Source organism: Pongo pygmaeus, chromosome 1 (genome assembly GCF_028885625.2).
Source record: "Pongo pygmaeus isolate AG05252 chromosome 1, NHGRI_mPonPyg2-v2.0_pri, whole genome shotgun sequence".
In the NCBI taxonomy this organism is placed as follows: Eukaryota; Metazoa; Chordata; class Mammalia; order Primates; family Hominidae; genus Pongo; species Pongo pygmaeus.
The window spans coordinates 101,037,001-101,061,520 of NC_072373.2; the positions used below are offsets into that span (position 1 = coordinate 101,037,001).

A 24,520-nucleotide genomic window follows, 5' to 3' on the forward strand; every position below is an offset into this window, starting at 1 on the left:
CAAATGTTCAATTCTTTATTAGTGTACATGTCATTAGAGTTGGTTTAGATGGTTAATATAGGAATAAAGAAAATAACTACAGTTCATTCAAACAAAGGAAATTAAAATGAGATTAAAGAGCCCTGATTAAAAAAAATACAACTTTCAGCTGAAAAACTGTAAAAGTTACATACATAAATACCTAATGGCACTAAGAATGTACAATATCAATTATTGGAAAAATAAGTGAGTAAGTCACAGTCATAAGAAATTATTTAATATAAGTATTTTTTCTAACTACACATGGTTTCTACCTTCTATAAGACAAAGTAGAAAACTAACCATTACTGCATTTACCTCAAACACAGCACTGACTGTGCCACAGATAACATGGTCCAAAATATTCAATTCTATAGATAGGCCATGGTAGTGGATGTATGGTTAAGTTTTAGGAAAGGCATATTTTCCAGAAGTAAGTATGTTAAATACACAAATGTCTATAAATAACAAAAAGTTATCAGCAAAAATGCTTAGGTTATAACATTCCCAAACTTTCTAACGTTTTAAGTGTTTTAGATATAAGTTGTCTGACCAGTTTGTTTGGTTACAGTTTTAAACCAGCAAACCATTACCCTATAAGAGGAGCTAAACTGAACTGTAATACTACAAAAACTTCCCAAGGATGATGACTTGAAAAGTCTAAAAAGTGATTCCAATTATTCTAATTAACATTTGAGATGCTAAAAGAATCAATGACTCAAGAAATACTTTGAAGTAATTCCATTTTTCTTTATCATTTTCTAAAGAAGTATTCACATAAATTTAAGATCTAGATTGCTTAAGAGTATGTCTTCAGAGTAGGTTTATCACTAAAGCATTCTGATCCAAAGACATAGTCTTAATGCTTCTAATATGTAATTCTAACCTAAAATCACAATCGTTGGTTTGAAAACATCAAAGGTAAGAAACAAAAAAAAAATCAGGGTGAAAATGTGCAGCAGCTATAGCTACAAGAGTGGAAAATAAATTCTATTTTTTCAATAAAGACTCTATGAAAATATAAAGCCCAAGTCAGTGACAACAGAAGTCCACATATAAATGGTGTTTAACAATAGGAAGTTTTCTAAAGCTTCTCATGAGATGTCAATGAATAGTCATAATCTGAGTTAAGACCTTATAAACCAAGGTTAAGTTGTACATAACTATGCTGATTTACATACCTTCTACAATGTCCAGCTGACATACGTTATTTAGACACCCTTAGGAATTCATAATGCCCTATCATATCACCTCTCAATACTGGATGCTTATTGTTTTATAGTTTTACTACTTTAAGTACCAAGAAGCCTTTTCAGAGGAAGAGTGCCATCTCTTCCCCTGATCCCCCAAAGTATTGGTAACAAAATAAAAAGTTAAACAAGATTTATGTCTGATAAACTAACATATAAAATTATCATTGCAATTTTCATAGTGATTGCTTATAAATATAAGAGTCAACATAAAACCTATAAAGTATATACTTAGTTTTATAAAAGAAATGTAGATTGTCTCAAGGTAAAAAATACAGTGCTGGCTGCTAAAAAGCACTTTGTTGCAAAAAAGTGTGCAATAATGAGCAAAACTTCAGAAAACATGAATATGTTCCCCAAACTTTTAATATTAGTTAAGCAAGAATTGCTCCACAGCAGCAGGATGCTTTTTGGTGGCTGACACTATAAAGCTAACGTTAAGAAAGAAAAAAGGCAGAAAATGTGAGCAACAAACAGTGTAACCAAATTATTGCAAATGGAGATTAGCAATAAGAAGTGAGGAAGGTGACCATCTACTCCCTTCTGATAAGACACCACCTTTAAATATTAAGTTTTTTGCAGGAAGTGGAAAACCCATGTCAGCATACGATGACTGTGAAAGCAAACTTGAAAAACTGGGCTCTGTGTGAATATCCAGTGTTGAAGCACCTTCCTGGAATGAGTGAACAAAGTTAAGGACTTGCAGAGAGAGTTTTCTACTGGAATGTAAGAGGTTTTGAAGCCTCTCTTTTCTGCAAAGGCCATGTATAACAATTTTCCAACAAACTTTCCGGTTTAATTTGGAACTGAACAGTGGAATTCCAAAGCACAGCTTGAGAGGAACCCAATCTGCTTCTGTTGTGGCACCAGAGGTTTGCTTTGTTGCTGAATCTATAGTTGCTGCCTCACTGACCATTTCAAATGACTCTGTACTCCCATTTACATCTGGGCCAGAATCTAAATCAGGTTCTCCTCTCTCATCAGAAGCATCACTGAGTTTTCTATTTGCAAGTTGGCTGGAAGCATTCAACATGGTGACATATCCGCAGAGACGTTGTAAGTCCACTCTGTTCCTTAGTATCTGCAATGCTTTATGAACACCCATATTGACAAGAGTGAACTCTCCTTGTAGTTCTGTTTCATCAAATGGAATTGGGACATGGACAGTTTCTCCAATCCCATGCAGACCATGCCCCTGAATTAAAACTGCAGAATGTGTTAAAGCATCATTCAACATCGGGAGCACATTTGAGGTAGGAACTACTCCAGGATCATGACCCCAAGATGTTATTAGCAATCGACCATAACTCTGAAATATATCTGGCAGTTTTTGAGGTCTTGTACCTTTGGACAAGAAAAGGGATGGTGGTCCTTGTCCAGTGATATGATAAATGTACAGTTTAAACCAGACAGCGCTGACTTCTGGGATAGCTGGTCCAATATGCTGAGGGGTGCAGCTGCGGACAGGCCGGATTTCATTGGTGAGGGGAGCCATGGAAACAAGTAGCGTGTAATTTTTATTTAGAACTCTGCTGCAAGTTGTAGGGTCCAGACCAAGAAGGCTTTCGCAGCATAAGAGATCCAGAGGAAAACCATAATTGGGTTGGTCTGGCTGTGCAGTTTGCACAACTAGATCTTTGTTATGACGCAGAAACAGTATTTTATTTCTCAGAGTAAGTGCATGATCAAAACATCTCTGTGCTTCTCCTTCACCAGTGCTCTGAACTGGTGAAAGATTTCCCATCATTAAGAAGGCAATAAGAGTGGAGTCAAACAGGAATGTCATGCGCTTCGTGTGTCCTGTAGACAGACTCAGGCATTTTACACTGGCTATGTCAGCTGGATCTTCTCGACTATTTGTATCAGTGTCAGTTGCCGATGAAGCTTCTTGTACAGGCCTCCTACTTTCCCCTCCATCCCATGACAAGAGCATCTTCTATGGATCTAAGGTACTCTTTTATCTGTTTATGGATGGAACATTCTTCCATGATGAATGAAGTTGATCCAAATTTATTACTTGTCCTTTCTTATGGGCAAAGCCCAATAGGCAATACATTGAAACAGCATTCTTAACCAGGGATAAGTCAATCTCAAGGACATTTGCAAACTCTGGCACATTTGTGTGCTCATCTATTGAAACAAATCTTATAGAGTAGAGTTTCAAAAAAAATCAAAATAAGCACTCAATTCATTAAAAACCTTCAAGAGGTGCAACTGCTATACAACTGTCATCAGACATTGGTACATCCAGATAAATAAATCCTTTGTTATACAAACTATGTACTACATTGTAATCTAGTGATCCAGAGAGTTGAGGGCCTGAATCGACGATCTTATCAATAGCACATTTCTCAGGAAAAGTGCATATCTTGATGTCATCTTCTGTGATATATCCAGCCTGCACCACCCACCATATCTCTATGGCAATTTCCACTTGCTTTATTGGTAGAAGATCACGGGCTGTTTTCCTTCTGAAGAATTTTTTTGATGATCTACACTGATTCATGAGATCAATATACTGGTTTCTTCCTATGTCAAGAAGCCTTAGACAGTCCGCAGCAGTAAAATTGGGCAATGAATCATAACTTTTCTCACTGTTCATAATATCCTCCCTAATCCCAGTGTAATATGAAAATGGTGTTATCCTCAAGCCCTTCACCATAATATCCGATAGATGGTAAGGGTACAGCATGAGATGATCTCGGCTGTAGTTTAGCAGTTCCTCATAGTATCTGCGTTCATCTTTCTTGACAGGTTTAAGTTGTTTCTGTATCATAACTGATTGCAGATACTGTACAGGACAATCTGATTTTCATATTCTCTCTGTGAATTTCCAAGACGGCTGGGATTTTCTTTCTCCTCTGCCACTCTGAACAGCAAGACCAAGACTTCCTGTATTTCCTCCTCCTCAGCCTACTTGATGTGAAGACAAAGATGAAGACCTCCATGATGAGCCATCTCCACTTAATGACTGCCTCACGTTGGCCGGCAACTTGTTCCAGGGGTAGTTGTGCCGGATGTGGAACTCCACGTCTATGTTCATGATGCCGCCGCCACGGCCGGCGGCGGGGGCCGCGACCGCGACCCACACTAAGCCTCCAGCCTGCCTTCCCGCAGCCCATCAGCGGAGCGCCACGGGAGTCCCGGCGCCTCATGCTGCAGAAGGCCCGGGCTGCCCCATGGCCTGGGCTCCCAACAGTTAAGCGCGGTCCGGGCCAGCCGAGCACTGGGTCGCCTGAACAGCTCGGAAGGCCCTTTTTAACTTTAGACCTTCTGTTTGATGAAGAGACACATAGATTATCAACTTTGGCCGGGTTCAAAAGGCCCTTCGATCATATGGAAATGAAACGTAACCTCCCACAAGGAAAAGGATTAACTCCCCCATTCAACCAGGAGACTTAGTCTTACTAAAAACTTAGAAAGAAGGATCCCCGAAGAATCAATTACAACCAAAATGGAAAGGGCCCCTATCAGGCATTATTAAGCACTCCCACTGCTGTTAAACTCCAAAGTTAATTTTTTTTTTTTTTTTTTAGATGAAGTCTTGCTCTGTTGCCCAGGCCGGAGTGCAATGGCTCCATCTTGGCTCACTGCAACCTCCATCTTCTGGGTTCAAGCAGTCTTCCTGCCTCAGCCTCCTGAGTAGCTGGGATTACAGGCACGTGCCACCATGGTTGGCTAATTTTTTTTTTGTTTGTTTGTTCTTTTAGTAGAGACGAGGTTTCACCATGTTGGCCAGGCTGGTCTTGAACTCCTGACATTGTGAAATGCCTGCCTCAGCCTCCCAAAGTGCTGGGATTACAGGCATGAGCCATCGTGCCCAGCCTCAAAGATTCTTATGAGTCCTCACAGATGTCAGAGCAAGATCCCATGACCTATACGTGCAAACTCCCAGAAGACTTAAAGCTATTGTTTTGCAAACGAACAGATAAATATTAATAACATGATGCTGTGGATGAACATGAAAGTTTTTCTCTTACTCCTAATTATAATGTTTTCTCTCTTACCGCTTTGCCCTGCTGATGGAATTCAATAAAGGAATCTCTACCAGCAGACACTTGGTTTTTACCCTTCCTAGGACCTTTAACAGATATTTTGTTATTACTAATCTTTGGTCCTTGCTTATTTAACCTCCTTGTAAAGTTTGTGTCTTCTAGATTACAATAATTCCATGTAAAGATGATGCTGGCACAAGGCTTTCAACCCATCCCCTCTTCTGACCCAGAAAATAAAGACATCCTGCCTTTGGACCTTTTAGAACAGGTATCCGGAGAATTTACTTCTCCAATGCTAGGCAGGGTCTATGCCCATAACATCAGCAGGAATCAGTTACAGAAGATGAACCTCCACCCTTCTGCAAGCCCCTTAAGAGTAAGGAGTATATAATCTCAGATGGGGAAAAGAGATAAGAGACCAGAAGGACTTGTTTTCCAGTCACAATCCCATTGAAGAGAGCAGGATCTGGTCAAAACAGGGCACCATGAAGAAGCCTGCTGAAACCAGCAGATGATGATGAAAGTGACCTCTAGTTGCCCTCACTGCTTATGAGCATAAAGACGCTACCACTGGAACCATGGTCAGTTTACAAATGTCATGGCAACACACCTTGGCAATGGCCTGGAAGTTACTTTATATGGTTCTGGACACTCCCTGCCCCCTTTCCAGAAAGTTCTGAATAACCTACCTCTTAATTGGCATGTAATTAAAAGTGGGTCTAAATACAACTAGCTAGCAGCCCACAGGCACCAATTCTGGGCTGCTAGCTATGAGTTAGCCCTGCTCTGCAAAAAGCAGCACCAGTTCAATAAAGGTTGCTTTCTCTCACCAGTGGCTTGCCCTTGAATTCTTTCCTTGGCAAAGCCAAGGAACCTACAGTCTGCAAAAAATTTCTCAGGCTACAAAGCAGTTTTGGGGCTCGCCTGTCCTGCATCACTATCATTGTTTCCTTGGGTTTCCCAGGAATGTACATGTGTGAGACTGCTGCCCTGCTTATAGATCTGTTTCCTTGCAGGAAACAGGAGTATCTTGCCTGGGGCTTCCAGAGTTGGAGATACATGTAGTTTCACTACTGAGTGCTAACATTTAATTTTGGAATCAAGTGATGCAACCAGACTGGCTGCTACCATTCTGTGGTATACATGTGGTGAACACATATGTGACTGAGTTTCCTGCTTTTAGCTGGAGCAAGAAAGTTTTATAATTGTGATTTGTCCAAAAAAATCAGGCAAGAGAATGTGTGTAAAATAAACTTTATTGTCAGAGGTTTCTAAATGCTCATTCTTCAAGGAAAATGGACATATGCTGAAGAGCTGATAAGCAGTCTACAGCACTGTTATTCTAACTTAATCTTGATTCCAAGTCCTTGCCATTTTCCTCTAGCTGCTGTTGACTCCAGTTATATATAGGATGGGGGAAAGGGGATTATCTATGGATCTAGGCATCACTGTCTCTTAGGCAGTTATCACATTTGCATGCTGAAGGGATGTGATTTCTACAATCAAACTATCCATTTGGAATACAAATCTGGAGTGGCTGTAAAATTTGCTTCTCAGAGATGGAGCTTTCAGATTTGGACTTTCAGTTGTTCTGTTGTTTTAGTTTTTCTCATCAACTGGGAAACTGTTTGTGACTAAGCTTTGTTAAAAGTAGAGAAGAGCTTTTCATAGTTCCAACGTTAGTTGTTACGTGAAACAAACAAAAACACACACACACATACAACGAAACAATAATCTTTGGTGAGGTCTTGTTGATACCTAACTGAGGGTAGAGTGAGAGCTAAGTGGTGATACAGGCCAGGTGCAAACTGAATGCAGCTAAGTGGATAATGTCTGGTAGTGAACTACAGTCTAGAAGAAGATAGTAATAATAGATTGAAAAGAAAGTCTCCTGAAATGAACTAGCTGGCCTGTGGTGTAGGACACAGGACCCCAGCCAACTTATGATTCCAATAGCCTTGCTCAAAGCCACTGCAGATGAGTTAGCTAGGTCTCTACCACCTCCTCAGCATCAACTGACTCTCCATAATACTCCTTTGGAGAGAAATAAAGATCTTTCACACCTCCCGGGAAGGGATTTTGTTAACCTCAAATACGCCCATTCAGAAATAGCTTGTCATAAGAAAGAGAGGATAGTTTGCAGAGAAATAACCCTCCTAAGTCCACATCCTATTCCTTTTAAATAAGAGAGTGGTGCCAAGGGAAGAGCCCTAGAATGTCAAAGCCAACAGGGTGCTCAGATACCACCAAGTACAGGTCAATCTTTGGCATAAGGAGACAATGGTGTCAAGAGGCTAAGGCCATATGATCTGTAGGTGAAAAACCTGGGATGTGAATCGAGGCCTCAAAACTTTTCCACTACATCACAGAGTTTAGGAGCAGTTAGAGGGAAGGCCTCAATCTGGAGAACACTAACGGGCTCTAGAGATTATTGGGTCTTGGTGGCTGGGACAGAAATAAGGATTCATAGAAAGGTGTTTATAGTCAATATTCTTTTACAGTAAATATTCTTTTTGGATTTTGCTTGATAAAAAGCCTGAGCAAAAATGAAAAAAATTTTTTTTCTTTTTTCTTTCTTTCTTTTTTTTTTTTTTTTTGAGACAGTTTCACTCTTGTTGCCCAGGCTGGAGTGCAATGATGCAATCTGGGCTCACCACAACCTCCACCCCCAGGGTTCAAGCAATTCTCCTGCCTCAGCCTCCCAAGTAGCTGTGATTACAGGCAAGCACCACCATGCCGATCTAATTTTTTTTTCTTTTTTTTAGTAGGGACGGGGTTCCTCCATGTTGGTCAGGCTGGTCTCAAACTCCTGACCTCAGGTGAACCTCCCAAAGTGCTGGGATTACAGGCACAAGCCACCACACCTGGCCAAAAGTAAAAATTTTCTAATTGCAATTCTGAACAACTTATGGGTTGTGAAATCAATATAGTGGACTGCTTACTACTACAGGCTTTATTTAAACACTAGGTAGGGTGGATTACACATAGTAAAAGATTTTTTTAAAACTGATCACAAAGAATTGTATATTTCTCACTGCATCTTGTGGTCAGAAAAGTTTGAGAAACTGCTATACATAGGCAAATTATAGGCTCAATCTATCCATTTACCTCTTTTTCTCTTCTCTTTTTCTCCATGCTATGCAAACAAGACCATGGAGAGAGGAAGGCAAATTCCATCAATGGGTGGTGTTAAGCCTTTTCAATGAGGTAGCTGCACATTTGGGACACTCCTATGCTGGCGACTTGGCATGCTAGTAGATAGATGGTCCTTTGCATCTCTAGCCAAATGTGAAAATTATTTGGGAGCTTTTTAAGACTACTAATGGCTTCCACCGACCTGGAAGCATTTAAATCAGTATCTCTATGTGTAGAGTCCTGGCACTTGTGTTAGTTAAAACCTCACCAGGCTTTATAATATGACAGAATGATCTAAAGCTGCTGAGTAGACCCACCCTATTTCCCACCATTCTCTTTGTTTCTCTTTCACCATAGGCTTCTTTCCCATGAGAAAGTAAAGATTTTAGTCTCTCTTTTCACAGTCTCAAGTAAATCAGTATCTTTCTCAATTGGACTTCCAAGGCAAAGATTTCTTTCCATTTACCTATCTGGATTTTTACAAAGTTGGCCTCTGGATTCCCTTTTCCCAAAGCTAATTCACCACAAAGGCACCCCTCAAGTCAAGGAGCTGGGCTTTCATACACCTGCACCTGTCAATCATGGGTAAATACTTTGCAGGCAGGGTTGCTGGGTGCTGTGGGATTGACATAAACTCCCAGGTATTGCCAGCTCTGAGCCTCAGGCAAGCTTGTGACTAAGTGACTCCAGGAGTCTGAGGACAGTCCTTACTCAGAAGGGTCTTTGGAAGCAAAAGCAAACCATAGGCATGAGAGGGTAAAAAAAAAAAAAAAAAAAAATCCCATGTGATCTTGGCTTATACCTAACAGCACTTGTGCAAGAATGGATATTAAGGTGGGTATTGTACACAGCAGAGCTTAGTAAATACCAAGTCTGGAGTTTAAGGGATAGGCTGAAGAGATTTTGCAGGTTTGTAAACATTTTTGCCAATTTGAACATACTTTTGTTTGCATTTGGTTTTTCTCCTCAGTGGTAAGAGCTAGGCACAATAAGGTAGCTAGGATATTATAATTTCAATCAATAAATTTGTATTTTGCCAAGGACCAAGACGAACTATGATGATTTCAATTTTTTAGTACTTTATTTTCATCAGTTTGAAAATTAGGACTTTTGCTCCTTTTTTGGCTTATGGCACCGTTTTGGTTTTCACACTTTCTGAAAGACCAGTAACTTAGAATCTAAATTATGATTGCTTATTCTTTCAGTACTCTAGGGGAAAATTGATTTAATCTTGATGAATTGTATTCAATTAAAATAATTGTTTTCTTCTTTCTTTCTTGTTTTTTTTTTTTTTTTTTTTTTGAGATGGAGTCTTGCTCTGTCACCCAGGTTAGAGTGCAGTGATGCAATCTTGGCTCACTGCAACCTCTGCCTCCCAGGTTGAAATGATTCTCCTGCCTCAGCCTCCTGAGTAGTTGGGACTACAGGCATGTGACACCATGCCCAGCTAATTTTTGTATTTTTATTAGTGACGGGGTTTCACCATGTTGTTCTCTTAAATCTTTTCACATTTTAAATTTGTCCTTCTCTTCTCCAATTTGCAATAGTGGAGTGTGGCTTGCACTGAAATACTCTATTTCTCAGAGCTACTTATTCCTGGAGACTGGCAGTCTGGGGGCCTGGAGTGGGTGTGTCTAGAAAGCAGCCCTCTCTAAGTTGAGAATGACTATGAGAATTGTGGGTTATAAGGTTTTGAGCAGCTCTGGCCTCCCCGTCCTCTTTTGTTTCTACAGTGGAGTGTGACAAGAGAAGGGACCCATCTGAGAGTGACTTCATATTGTGGCCTTTCACCACTTACCTATGGAAATTTGATTCAGGCAAGTCGGGGAAGTCTCTGGTATTCTCTGAGAATTCTGTTTTCATTATGCAGCTGGAAAATGGAATCTATGATCTGCCTGTAGAGGTTAGAGGTGCATTCTGTTCCAGGAAATAATTACAATTTAGGCAAGTTATACATGTCTGCTTAAGAGAATGCTTTCTGCACATTTCATGTTCTTCCTCTCTATCCTAGCCTAGGGAGAAAACCATGGGGACTCAGGGCAGGAACTTTAGTGTAATGGGGCAGAAGCTTAATTTTCTCATGATTCTCAACAAATGCCAGCATATCACATGTATTATCATGTCCAATGGCTGCAATATGAAGGAGGCTTTTCTGAAATATTTGCTGCTTTGGTATGGGAAGGGACCTGGTTATGGTTCTTCTGGCCCAGCACAATGTTATGAAATGATGGCCTCTGTGTGAGAGCAATCTAAGAGGAGGGGGGTTGGAGAGAACCACCTTTGGGTGGTAAAATGAAGAGTAACCAAGAAATAAGGGAAGCTGATGAGAATGGCAGCAGAGGAGACTCTCATTCTGCTACATGAGGTGCTCAGAAACCTGGGTTCTACTGAATGCCAGTCACATAAGAAGCAGAGAGACAGCAGGCAGTGTACAGCAGCAGACAGAAGACAGCAGACAGCCTAGGAATGACAAGAATGATTTTAGAGGTAGATACTTCTTAGATGGAGGCAAACCTTTAAGCCTATTTATTTACCTATAAATAGGAATGATAGTAGCTGCCCTACCTCTCTAGCTGGGACATTTGTAATGAATAAGTGAAGTAAAGTATGTCAAAGTGCTTGAAATCTATAAAACTGCCCCAGTCACATGACTTTAGAAAAATATATATTGCCAGAAGCAGGCCAACTTGGGCCTCTCTTACCATTTTTTTCATCAAAGCTGCTGAGATGACGTTCCAGCTTTTCTCACAGGCAGTTGTTGATGAAAAGGGTCTCCTTCAGGTGCTGCCGCGGGCTCTGGATCTCATCTTCTGCAGCCATTCCACCAGGACATGGAATGAGATGGGAAATAAAGAATGCTGATCACTAAAGGGGTAGTCAGGGGTCTGTCATCAAGATCCCTGCCTTTCACCATTCTTTTGCCAACTTCATCTTCTCATCAGGGAACATAAGGCAACTTTCTTTAAGATCTTTTAAGGTTTCAAACAAAGCATGGCCAAGTGTTAAGCAAACTCCACAGGGATGCCTCCCACATGGAGATATGGGAAGTATAAGGCAGGTTGAGAGGAGGTAGAAAAACGCTGAAGGTCTGTGAGTAGGGCTTTTCTAGCACTAGGAAAGGTATGACCACCTCCTTGAGATGACTTATAGGTACTAGGGAATATCTTCCTCTCTACAAAATCTCTCTCCTGAACATCTTTTTTTGTTGTTGTTTTTTGATAGAGTCTCATTCTGTCACTCAAGCTGGAGTGCAGAGGCACCATCTTGGCTCAGTGCAACTTCTGTTTCCCAGGATCAAAGGATTCTCATGCTTCAGCCTCCCGAGTGGCTGAGACTAAAGGTGTGCACCAGTATGCTTGGCTAATTTTTGCATTTTTAGTAGAGATGTAGTTTCAGCATGTTGGCCTGGCTGGTCTTGAACTCCTGACCTCAAGTGATCCACCCACCTAGGCCTCCCAAATGGCTGGGATTTTAGGTGTGCCGTACCTGGTCCTGAACATCTTTAACAGATGGTAAAGACCTTCTTCTGCACCTTATTGTGAAATTAGAGAGAGAAATAAGGATGCCTTTGTCAGAGGATGGTATGAGTCATAAAAGCCATATACTTATACCCATCACTGACAAAATGAGAAGCCTAATATGGTTTATATTACTATGAAAGCTCAATGAGTGAATTAATATAATCTCTTTCTATTGTGTAGAAGAGCATATATAGCATATAGTCCCCTAACAATCCAAACTTTTGCCCCCAAAGTAAAGTCAAACATTCAAGTAAGGGAGAGGAGATATAGGTCAAGGTTTTAATCTATACTCACACCAGTGAGGCTACCAACCCAAAGGGCTCTTATATACCTAATGAAGCTCCAATGGCTAGTATGGAGTTATTCTGGGAAGAGGGCATGCTGGTGGCATTACTCTTAGATTCAGCCTTTTCTCCAGCAGATAGCCTCATTGTTTATTTAGATTGAATTACAACACTGAGACTAAACTAACAGCAATCTTGAAAATACCTTGGTGCTGCACAAAGATTGAGAACCCTGGCTGTTTACCAAAGGGTTGCCAAGATCAAAGTCTTGTCTTTATGGAAATCCCCTGATATTCTAGTAGTCAGATGGAACCTTATGGGAAAGCAAGCACCTGAGGGGAGATGGATACTGGAGCTTGAAACCCAGGAACCATTATAATTGCACCTCCGAACATATGGACAAGGCTGCCAACATTCTTTGGATGGCTAGAAGAGCTTGGGAAAACAGTTCAGGAGCTATAATTATCAAGAATATTTCAGGAAGGCTCACGTCTGTAATCCTTGCACTTTGGGAGGCAGGGGTGGGTGAATTGCTTGAGCTCAGGAGTTTGAGGCCAGCCTGGGTAACAAGGCAAGACCCTGTCTCTACCAGAAAGTCAAAAATATAGCCGGGAGTAGTGGCATGCATCTGTGGTCTCGGCTGCTCAGGAGGCTGAGATGGGAGGGTCATTTGACCCTGGGTTGTAGGTTGTGGTAAGCCGAGATCATGCCACTGCACTCCAGCCTGATTGACAGAGCAAGAGACCCTGTCTCTCTCTCTCTCTCTCTATATATATATTTCAGGAAAGATAAGATGTCCCATTTTAAAGAAGAAGATATGTTAAATGGATTTGTACATGTGCAGCAGTAGTGGCAGAGAGTCTACCATAATCTCTTCGCTCTCTCCATTTTGGCCTGCTTTGAGTATACCAGCTTGCAGATACCAGTTGGGGCCAGAGGGACTGAGGTGAGGACAGGAATAGAGCAAATTACCTGACCCACCAGGGACCTGTACTCAAGACTTGATCCCAGAGCTGTGTTCAGCCTAATCACTTTTTTAAAGTGAATGTTTAGGGCCTGCCTGCAGAGAATAACATCTCAGTTTAGACAGAGGTGGTGAGCATGTAGAATGTAGGAGCTACTGAGAGATTGATGGAGCTTTATTTTTCTTACACAGGAGAACTGTCTGCCTATATGTGGAGGAGAGGAGTCTTCCTGTGCATCAAAGATGAAGGCATTGCTGCTGGGAAGCTGGTGGGAGTCACTGTGGCTGGAATGAGTCAAATACTGTTCATCTAGTGAGTCCTCCAGGACTTCATCCATTTCTTCCTCCTGGACCTCCCTCCTGAGCCTGGTGGAGTAGGCAAGACAAGGTATTAAACCAAGGCAGCCTGGAACCACAGCTTCCTAACTAGCTCTGATCTGAAGCTCATGGAAGAGGCACCAAAACCAAAGTGACCGTCACATCAAAGAGGAAGTATACAGTCCACTTTTGAGTGGGAGTAGAGTGTGCCTAGAGTTAGTATAGAAGTGAAAACAGCAAGTGATCAGTGCATTGACCTCATAACACACAGATAAGGCAGCAGACTCAACAAATACTCTAAAGTACACTCAGGGCACACAGGACACAGAGACCCATACTATTGGCTTCAAAATGCTGTGTCCAAATTTTATTTAATATGATGTGGAGTGGTCCATTGAATGCTGGCTCTTGAGACAATGCAACCTCCCAGGGCTTTTGCAGATTTTAGACCCCTAGCTCTAAATGCTTGGTATGGTTTCAATTTAGTTTTCAAGGTAAATTTCTGGCTATAAAATATCTGCCAACATAATTCAGGACAACTGTGCAGAAACCAGATAGGCATCTCACTTTGGTTTGGAACCTTATAGGTTTTAAAGATACAGAAACCAGGGATTCCTGGTTAGTTTACTTTTTGGTAAGACTGACTAGTTAACTAAGTGTGAGAAATTACTAGGAACTAGGAACCAATACAAGAACTGCAAAGAGAACAGAGAACAATTTTTAAAAGGACACATTGTACAATCAGTCAACAAAAACAGGAACAATCAGCCATTTCTGCTTTCTAGATCTGGGATCTTTCACCTCTTGAGTCCTTGCTTCTGGAATCCTCTCTATATTTGGTCAGTCCATTATCATCCCCTTCATCATTTAGAGTTACCTGGGAGCTAGTGGCTTTTTCCTGTCTTCAATTCTCTTACCATTGTGATTTTCTGCAAACCAAAATTAGAAAGAGCTACTCAGAAATTAAGCAGGTCCCATTTCACACATTGCACACATGGGGCCTATATGATCAGGGACATAACACTTTACACATGTGTTCAGAATGCTCTGTGAGAATTATTGCAGGAGGCCTCAGGTTGTGTTTTTAGAGAAATGGTGTGGCAGGCTTGCCTGGGCCCACTGGACAGGGTGTTCCTGATGTGGTGAATCATCACTATGACATCAGCTGCCTGAAGCAGAGCAAAAAGTTTAAAATGTCTTTTATTCCCCAGCTCAAAGAATACTTGCTGCCTAGCTGCCCTTTGGACTTCTCCAGTTGTAACCTTCCTTCCTGCTACAGGCTGGTTGCCAGACCATGACTGTTTGTCCCATTGCTACTCACACAGAGAACCTGCTCCAGTCTCTGAGAGGACAAATAGCCCTGTCCTATCTCTACTCCAAAACCAGAGGACTGCTCAGATGCCTTCAAGTCTGTCCCTGTTGTGCTTCCTCAGATGTTCTTGAGGGTAATTCTTTTTTCTTTCTTCTCAGTTTGTTAGTGAGCATTGGGGTTGATTCTACGAAAAATATTCCAGTATAAATCAACTTTTCTAACACCAGCTTCTACTATATACAGTGCCTGAACTAACCCCAAAAGATTTGGACAGTTTATTGGGACCTGAAAATAAATAAATAAATAACCCTGAAAGAGAAATACACTCATGAACATTAAGATACTACTTCAACTGATCTGTACAGCAGCTGTGGAATTATGATTTGACCCACTTTACAAATGAGGAAACAGAAATTCAAGAAGGATCAATCATTGCACAAAGTTAGTAAATACAGTGCTGAGACTAGTCTAGTACCTAGACTACAGCCTACGTAATGCTGATTCTTAGCCCATGGGTCTTCCCATTCTAACAAGCTGCCTTCTGTCATACTCTTCTTTCTGACTACAAAGATGGAATGGAGACTTCTGCTTCTGGCTAATTTGGAGTAATAGGGACCTGATTTGTCCTTCACTTTAAACAACTAAGAAACTGGAAAAAGTATTTTAAACTCTAGCTTCAACATTGGATATAGTGCAGTACTATAATAAATAAAAGAGGTGAGCCCTATGATTGCTCCAGTTTGCTGCTTGAGATTGTCAACTATAGAGCAGGGAGGGAGGACCCAGGCAGAGCCTGGTAGTAAGTTTGAAGAAGTCAGGGTGGCTAGACATCACAGGACAGACTAGAGACTAGGTTACTGTACAGATAGAATGCCTTGGATATCTGTCTTCAATCTTCAGCTAAGTACTGATTAGTACATGTATTTGAGGAAATTATGCAAAGCAAGACAAAGAACTTTCCAAAAGGAATAATCTCTGTAGCTCAGGCAGAGCTTGCAACACTTGGTGTTTCCATCAGCTAGAGTAAAAATCCCTTTTAATAGAGGGAGCATTGGTTAGAACAGGAGTCTCCAACCCCCAGCACTGGTCCATGGCCTGTTAGGAATGGGGCTGCACAGCAGAAGGTGAGCAGCCAGCGAGAAAGCATTACAACCTGAGCTCAGCCTTCTGTCAGATCAGCAATGGCATTAGATTAGCATTGGAGCACAAACCCTATTGTGAACTGTACATGCCAGGGATCTATGCTGCATGCTCCTTATGAGACTCTAACTAGTGCCTGATGATCTGAAGTGGAAGAGTTTCATACTGAAAACACCCAATTCCCAACCCCTACCACCTCACCCCCACCTTGTCTGTGGAAAAATTGTCTTTCATGCAACCAGTCCCTGGTGCCAAATCTGTGGGAGATCACTGGCTTAGAATCTTCAAAAGATTATTGCCCCCAATGTAAACTATGGACTTTGTGTGATAATGACATGTCAATGTAAGTTTGTCAACTGTAACAAATGTGCCATTCTGGAGAGAGATGTTGATAGTCTAGGAGGATATGCATGTGTGGAGGCAGGGGGTATATGGGAACTTTTTGTACTTCCTGCTCAATTTTGCTGTGAATCTGAAACTACTCTAAAAAATAAGGTCTATTTTCTTAAAAGTCATATTGCCTCCATAGTGGGAAAAAAACAGCCATTGACTAATAGCTGCTCTTATCCTGCCTAAAAAAATTAAAAAGCCAGCTTGAAAAGATGAAAATTGTTTTTAAGTAACTTTATTGTATACCAAAACAAAGCTAAAAGAATTTTAACACAAAATGCAAAAATGCCCAGCACTCAATAAGTTACAATTTACAATGTCTAACCCCAAATCAAATAATGTTAGGAATACAGAGAGACAGAAAACTATAATCCATGATAAGAAGGGAAAAAAAATCAATCTACTTAGACTGACTTAGAAAGGACACACCAGCTGAGAATTAAAAAACAATAGAAAGGACACAGGTGACAGAATCTGTAGACAAGGACATTGAAACAAATATAACTGTACTTGTATTAAAGAAGCTAGGCTGGTGTGGTGGCTCATGCTCATAACCCCAGCACTCTGTCAGGCCAAGACGGGTGGGTCACCTGAGGTCAGGAGTTCGAGATCAGCCTGGCCAATGTGGTGAAACCCCATCTCTCTGAAAAATATGAAAATTAGCTGGGTGTGGAGGCACTTGCCTGTAAACCCAGCTACTCAGGAGGCTGAGGCACAGGAATCACTTGAACCCAGGAGGTGAAGGTTGCAGTGAGCTGATATCTCACCACTGCACTTCAGCCTGGGCAGCAGAGTTTGACTCTGTCTCAAAAAATAGAATAAAATAAAATAAAGAAGCTAGAGGGAAATATGAAATGATGAAGAGTTACATAGAAGACCTTAAAAAAAGACATAAATTAAATTTAGATGAAAAATAAAGTTTGAGATGAAAATACACTGGATAGGATTAATAGCAGATTAGATGCTGCTAAAGAAAGATTAGTCAATTCCAAGACATGGAAATAGAAAGAAACAAAGAGAGAGAAAAAAATACAACAAAAATGAACAGACCATTAGTCAGCTGTCATAAAATTTCAAAGCAGCTAATGCAAATATAACTGGAGTCTTTGAAGGAGAGGATAGAGAGAAAGAATAGAAAATACATTATGTATATTTAGTATATATATGCCAAATATAATATATTGTATATGCCATAGATAAGACATATATATGTCTTTATTATTCAAATTTGATGAGAACTATAAACATGCAGAAAGTAAATAAAGTATAAACTATAAACATGCAAGAAACTAAATAAAGTAAAACAATATCTAAAAGATAAAACTATACAAGTTCTTATCTTAACCAAACTGCTTCAAACCAGTGATAAACAGAAAATCTCAATGGCGGCCAGAGAAAAATGACGTGTTATGTACAGAGGAACAAAAATAAGAATTATGGCAGACTTCTGGTTGGAAACAATGTAAGCCAGAAGACAGTGGAATATCCCTTTCCAAACACTTTTTTAAAACAAAAACTGTCAAATAGAATCCTACATCCAGTGAAAATATCTTCCAGAAATGAAGGTGAGTTCTTATGCTCATCAAGATGAAGTAATCCACTATACTCTATCTCTCTTACTGATTGAAACTAAGAACTCTCAGGCCAGGCACAGTGGCTCATATCTGTAATCCCAGCATTTTGGGAGGCCACAGCAGGTGGATCACTTGAGCTCAGTAGTTCAAGACCAGCCTGGGCAACATGGAGAAACCCCGTCTCTACAAAAAATACAAAAATTAGCCAGGCGTGGTGGCACACACCTGTAGTCCCAGCTACTTGGGAGGCTGAGGTGGGAGGATTGGTTGAGCCCAGGAGGCACAGATTGCAGTCAGCCAAGATCATGTCACTGCACTCCAGCTTGGGCAAGAGGCAACACCCTGTCTCTAAATAAAAAACAAAACTCAGGACTCTTGAAAGAATATGAAAAGTGATTACCTGAGTGCTCCAAAGAGGAAACAACAGAATGCAGATTAAGGACCATAGTCAAAACTAAAATAAAATCTACAGTGGAGATAACTTTGCATTTTTTCTCCCCACTTTGGGGCACTTGGGAGGAGCTAAGGGTCTTCAGAGCCTGTAGCCAACTTACCTGTGGGAATTTTTCTGACAAGGATCTCTGTCAGCTGGCTTCCTCACACCATTTGCTCACAGAATCTCTGTCTCTGGTAGTAGGCAATGCCAGTGTTCCTGAGAAGGTCCTCAAAAGACTTGACTGTGTTCTTTACATGCTGGATGAAAAGGTAGCAGACACCTCTCCCTTCCTGTATCTTCTGTTGTAAGTGGGTCAGTTCTTCAGCCTGAGCCTGAATTAAGGGATCATGTATCCTAAGGTGGGAAAGAAGAGTAAAATGTATGAAGGCATGTAGTGAATAATAGGTTATAGAAGTTTCAGAGGAGAGATCTCTTAGAATCCCTGTAAGGAACTCCCAAGTTGAATTCTTTTTCTTTTTTTTTTTGAGACAGAGTCTCACTCTGTCTCCCAGGTTGGAATGCGGTGACATGATTCCTGTTCACTGCAACCTCTGCCTCCCAGGTTCAAGCAATACTTTTGCCTCAGCCTTCCATGTAGCTTGGACTACAGGTGCCCACCACTATGCCAGGATAATTTGTATATTTTTTGTAGAGATGGGGTTTTGCCATGCTGGCCATGCTAGTCTCGAACTCCTGACCTGAAATGATTCATGCACCTCAGTGTCCAAAACTTCTGGGATTATAGGCATGAGCCACTGCACCTGGCCCAAGATGAATTCTTGTACAAGTTGTGTGACTTGCCTGTGGTAGAAGGAATGAAGAAACAGCCTTGGGTTTGTCTGTTATTTTACTAATTTTCCTTTAAAAAGATGCCCCTTTGGTTCCCCACTTTAGCCCAGGTACATTTTCATATGCAGTAACTGGCAGAAAAAAAAAATCCAGGTTAAAAAGTGTTGGGCAGGTATCTCTGGTATTAATTGAAAGTTAAAAAGAAAAATCAGTGAAAAGGTCAAGAAGGGCAGTATTCTTTTGAATGACATGAAGATAGACTATAATCAATAAGAAGGCAGTTAAAACTAAAGTTCTGGCTGGGTGCAGTGGCTCACGTCTGTAATCCCAGCACTTTGGGAGGCTGAGGCAGGCAGATGACCTTAGGTCAGGAGTTTTGAGACCAGCCTGGACAACATGGCGAAACCCCATCTCTACTAAAAATACAAAAATTAGCTGGCATGGTGGTGTGCACCTATACTCTCAGCTGCTTGGGATGCTGACCTAGGAGGATCGCTTTAACCTGGGAGGTGCAGGTTGCAGTGAGCTGAGATCACACCACTGCACTCTAGCCTGGGCAACAGGGTAAGACTCCATCTCAAAAAAAAAAAGTAAAATTCTGAGTAGTAATTTCATTACTCTATGGGGATTTCTTTTTTTTCTAATTATTGTTTAAATATTTCTCATGGTGATATGGTTTGCCTCTGTGTCCCCACTCAAATCTCATGTTGGACTCTAATCCAACCAGGGACCTGCTGGAAAGTGACTGGATCATGGAGGTGGATTTCCCCCTTGCTGCTCTCATCATAGAGAGTAAGTTCTCATGAGGTCTGGTTGTTTGAAAGTGTAGCACCTCCCTCTTTGCTCTCTCTCTCTCTCCTGTTCTGGCCATTTGAAGACCATGCCTCCTTCCCCTTTGACTTCTGCAATGATTGTAAGTTTTCTGCGGCCTGCCCAGAAGCAGAAGTCTGTACAGCCCACAGAACCATGAGCCGATTAAACCTCTTTTCTTTATAAATCACCCAGTCTCAGATACATGTTTATAGCAGTGTCAGAATGGACTAATACACATGGGTTCCAATGTAGAGTGTGAGCTCTGTGAGTCTAAAGACAGTGCCACCTATTACCCAACTTACAGCACCCAGTAGTATGTACACATACAAGTAGTTATTCAGTTAATGTTCAGAGCCATGTAATCCCAGACCTGGACTGAACATTTAGTCATCTACCCCATCTAATGCTTGAATTTTCTCCCTGCTATTCTTCTAAGTAGTTATCTTCAGGTCCTCTTTTAAACTCTATTCCATAGAGTTACTAGAAAGTGTCAGGGGAAGTAAAGACACACACTGTGGAGAAACAGGGGCTCCAGGCCTATCCCCCCTTCAATCAAATATCTCTGCTTTGGTGAGTTTTACACATTTGAACTTCTATGATTTCATTTCAACACAGGATTAAAAGAAGTTTCAAATGGTACAATCTACCTTATGTCTGAAACCCTCTAAGGATAGTCAATGCTGGTCCTGAGTGAATTAATAATTCATTTTCCACACAACAGCTGCTCAATCATCTATCTACCCAATAACCCTACCAGTTAATACTTCACCTAGTATAATACTTTTTTTAAAAGTTTGGAAGGGGAACATTCTTATCATGAAAGGCACTTTGGAAAGTTTGAAAATATCTCTTATGGGAAATGTTAATGACAATCACCACATCTATAAATGGGAACAAATATACTACTTGCAGAAAATAGTTGTTCAGAGTTTTATATGTGTTAGAGATGGTTTTAACTACTTGCAATTGTGCATTTAATCTTCATAACCCTCTAAGGTAGATACTGTCAGTATTTCCATTTTACAAATGAGGTAGCCTAGGTTAATGACATGCAGAAAAGTGAAGTAAATTTGACCAAGGACACACAAATAGAAGCCACATTGCTAGTATTCCACTGCAGACAGCTGTCTCCATTTTACTAATATGCTATTTAATAGAAAACTCTAGAGACCTAACTAGACTGTAGCCTCATTCTGTCTTAATCTAGTTCTGTGCCTGTGTCACACATTTCTGCCCTTCTCCATGCACAAATTTGCTCTTTGTTCTACCTGCCTGAGCTGCCCCACTTCAAACAGTATTTATACACTTCCCATAGAGGTACCTCCTTACCGGAGCCTTGCAGCTGGCCTCGGCAATTGGGCCAGCTCCCTCTCCTGAAACTGCAGCTCCTCCTCCAGCACAGATTCTATAAGGTCTTTGCACTCTTCACACTCAGAAAAGACAGACATGCCTGCATCATGGAAGGGTGGACATGCTGCTGTGGTCACTGCCTGCAGGGCAGGAGGCAGGGTCTATCTCAAGGATAAAAGTATCCAAGTATCCCCAGTACCAGGCTTTACATTGGGATTTACATATCTTTAATCCTCAGTCTCTCAACTACTCCCTGTTTTAGAGATGAGGAAAGAAAAGCCCACAGGCCAATAAAGTAACTTGACAAGATGATTCAACTGGAATGAGGCAGTCAGAATTCACATCCCATGGGGTCTGACTCCACATCTTTTTCTTTTCTTTCCTTTTTTTTTTTGAGATGGAATCTCACTTTGTTGCCCAGGCTGGAGGGCAGCGGCACCATCTTTGCTCACTGCACCTCTGATTCCTGGGTTATTCTCCTGCCTCAGCCTCCCAAGTAGCTGAGGTTACAAGTGTGCCCCATCACACCCTGCTAGTGTTTGTGTTTTCAGTAGACACAGGGCTTCACCATGTTGGCCAGGCTGCTCTTGAACTCCTGACCTCAAGTGATCCACTCACCTTGGCTTCCCAAAGTGCTGGGATTACAGTAAGTGAGCCACTGCACCCAGCCATGACTTCAAATCTTAAGGCCAATTCACCAAGCCTTATAGCTTCTTAAGTAAAACGTGAACATAAGGGCATGAAATAATGACTTCCTGTGTGTTTGGGAAGATACTAAGAACTGTAGGACTGATGGTCCTCCTGTTTCAAGAGTTTCAACAATCCCAAAATATTTCAAAGATTTAAACATTTATCTGTATACTGCTGTGTAAAACTCTATATAGAGGAGAAAGATCCACATGATATATGCCCAAAAGGTAGTAGGTGGTGTTTTAAAGAGAGAACCAACACATAGTGTTTGTCTTGGTACCGTTGCAGTAGGTTTTTAAGAATTATCATCATATGATCATCACCACCATCCAAAGAGGTAGTTCCTACTCTGTTACCATTACAGATGAGAAAACTGAGGCACAGTGATGATAAGTTAGATTTGAACACAGGAAATTTGGCCCTAGGGTATATGCTCTTTAATCACTGCACAATAATACCTTTATACTAAGTTCTTAGGTAGTATCTTTCTTATTCTCTAGCTTGAGAAATTTTTTCCTACAATTATAATGAATGAAGGTTTTTCTTTTTTAAAAAACTAGCTTTTTCACACACCAAAGCTCATCTTTTCACTTCTTTAATAAGTGGGTTTTTGGCTTTACTTTTCTATGACAGTAAGTTAGATGCAACTTTTAGCCACCCCCTATACAATGATTTATTTTAAAATAATTGTAGAAATTGGAAAGCAAACTCAATTTCAATGTTTACCAGAATCCTCTTCTAATATCTCTGTTCCTCTTATGCCCTTGTTCCCATGTCTCCTTGTCATTACAGCTTCCCTTCCCTAATAGTAACAGGTTTGGGATTTTACAGTGGATTTAAAAATGTGAGAGCTAACTGTGGAGAGGAAAGGGCCAGTCCCTAACATGGCCTGGCCTTCTACTGAGAATGGTGGTCTGTTCCATTTGGCCTTGTTCTCATTTTGGCCATATGTCTCATAGCTCTGATTCTGGATGTCCACCTGCAGTTGCTTGCTGTCTGTAAAGTTGATACTCAGAGAGAGAGAGACAGAAATGGTGTTACAAAATCTCTGATTTTTCTGGAAATATCCTCTATCTAACCAGAACATGAGGAATGGCATATCTGAACTTATGTGGGAAGAGAATCTTGATCCAGGTATCATAAAGACTTTTCTCCTTGTCTGCTATTGAAGTTCACATCTCCACATATCTGTGACTCAGTTGAGAATAGGTAAAGTTCCTTCAAGGCAGATAGGGTATACTATTACTTCTTTCATCCCTGGTGCTGTGGCACTATTGGCAAAGTGCTTTGCAAATGGGTGCTCTTAAAAATTTTAAATTGAATCCTGAGATCTTTTAACTAACAGTGATGTTACCTGTTTGTAGAATCTGATATTCATTGCTGAGAGGGGAAAGACAGTTTCATGTCTAAACCAAGGTTTTAGTCTCTATTCCTCACTACACTCGCCCTGCAAACTTTACACCTTGTGCCTCAGTTTTTCTGTCCTTGGCAAATTGAGAATAAAATGCCCACTTCTACCTTTCTGGGAGTGTAGTTAGGATAAAATTAATTTTGATAGAGAATAAAGTCTGCAGTGTTTCATTTCACAGAGGAAAGATGGACATCATTTATGGCTTTGGTGACCATGCCCCTATGGGAAATACTATATTTCTGCAGGTGATTGGCCAGGGAGTAGGCAGTAGCTTTGGATGTCAGGAATTTCTCTGTGAGGTCTCCGAAGTTCTCTTTGCACTTTTCCAGTTCAGAGCACAAGTACTGATTGGTTTCCAGGATGCTCGTTTCTGCCCTTGGACAAAAACAAGTGGTGGGAGATACTGCCATGATGAAGCTTGTGGAGGAAGTAGAATCAGAGCCTAGGGAGAATAAACCCAGACAAATAATAAATTAAAAACAAATGCATTGATTATGGTAATGGTTGCACTACTTGGGTAAATTACTAAAAATTATTGAACTGTACAATTATAATGGGTAAGTTTTATAGTATGTAAATTATACCTCAATAAAATTTCTTTACATTAAACAAAGGAGTTAAATGAGTCAAAAGAAAGCAGATCTGATTCATAACTTACTTTTGGGATAAACTTTGTCAGCATCCCACAACTCTGAGAATCCTTAGCCACAAAAACAAGGCACAAGGTGCCTGAGCTTAGACTCTAAGGTACTGTCTGTGGTTCAGACTCTGATAGGAATGCCAGTGGTAAGACCCAGTGCCAGGTAATGGTCTGGAGTCACAATCAGAATTAGAAGGCAGGGATGTCATGGAATGTTAGGATCTCTGCCTTCCAGGTGTCTAGGCCATGTGGAAACACAGGTCTCTTCTGAAGGTCACCACCAATGGAGAGCACTGCCTCAGCAGTCATTCTCAGTATTTGAATACCCTTGTGACAATACCACAGGCCTATCTCTTTCTAAAATTCAACCATATTTTCATTGTTTATTATTGAAAATGCATAGTAAATATCAAGGAATACATATTTCCCCAAGTTTTATGGTTGTCTTAAGGACTGTCATGAAGTCATTTTCTTCCTAATGAAAAATTTA

The 24,520-nt window shown here is 40.8% G+C and overlaps 1 protein-coding gene and 1 pseudogene across 1 annotated transcript; both read right to left on the reverse strand.

The window, feature by feature from the left end:
* Positions 1-1,737: 1,737 nt before the first annotated feature.
* LOC129028590 (protein FAM91A1-like) lies at positions 1,738-4,353 on the reverse strand (annotated as a pseudogene).
* Positions 4,354-10,515: 6,162 nt separating this feature from the next.
* Positions 10,516-23,800, reverse strand: LOC129028574 (neuroblastoma breakpoint family member 6-like protein). The gene is given in 8 exon segments (XM_054474270.1): positions 10,516-10,647; positions 13,356-13,470; positions 13,530-13,604; positions 14,363-14,414; positions 18,456-18,691; positions 21,269-21,369; positions 23,492-23,493; positions 23,623-23,800. Coding segments are annotated over 8 exon segments (891 nt in total).
* Between the last annotated feature and the right edge of the window lie 720 nt (positions 23,801-24,520).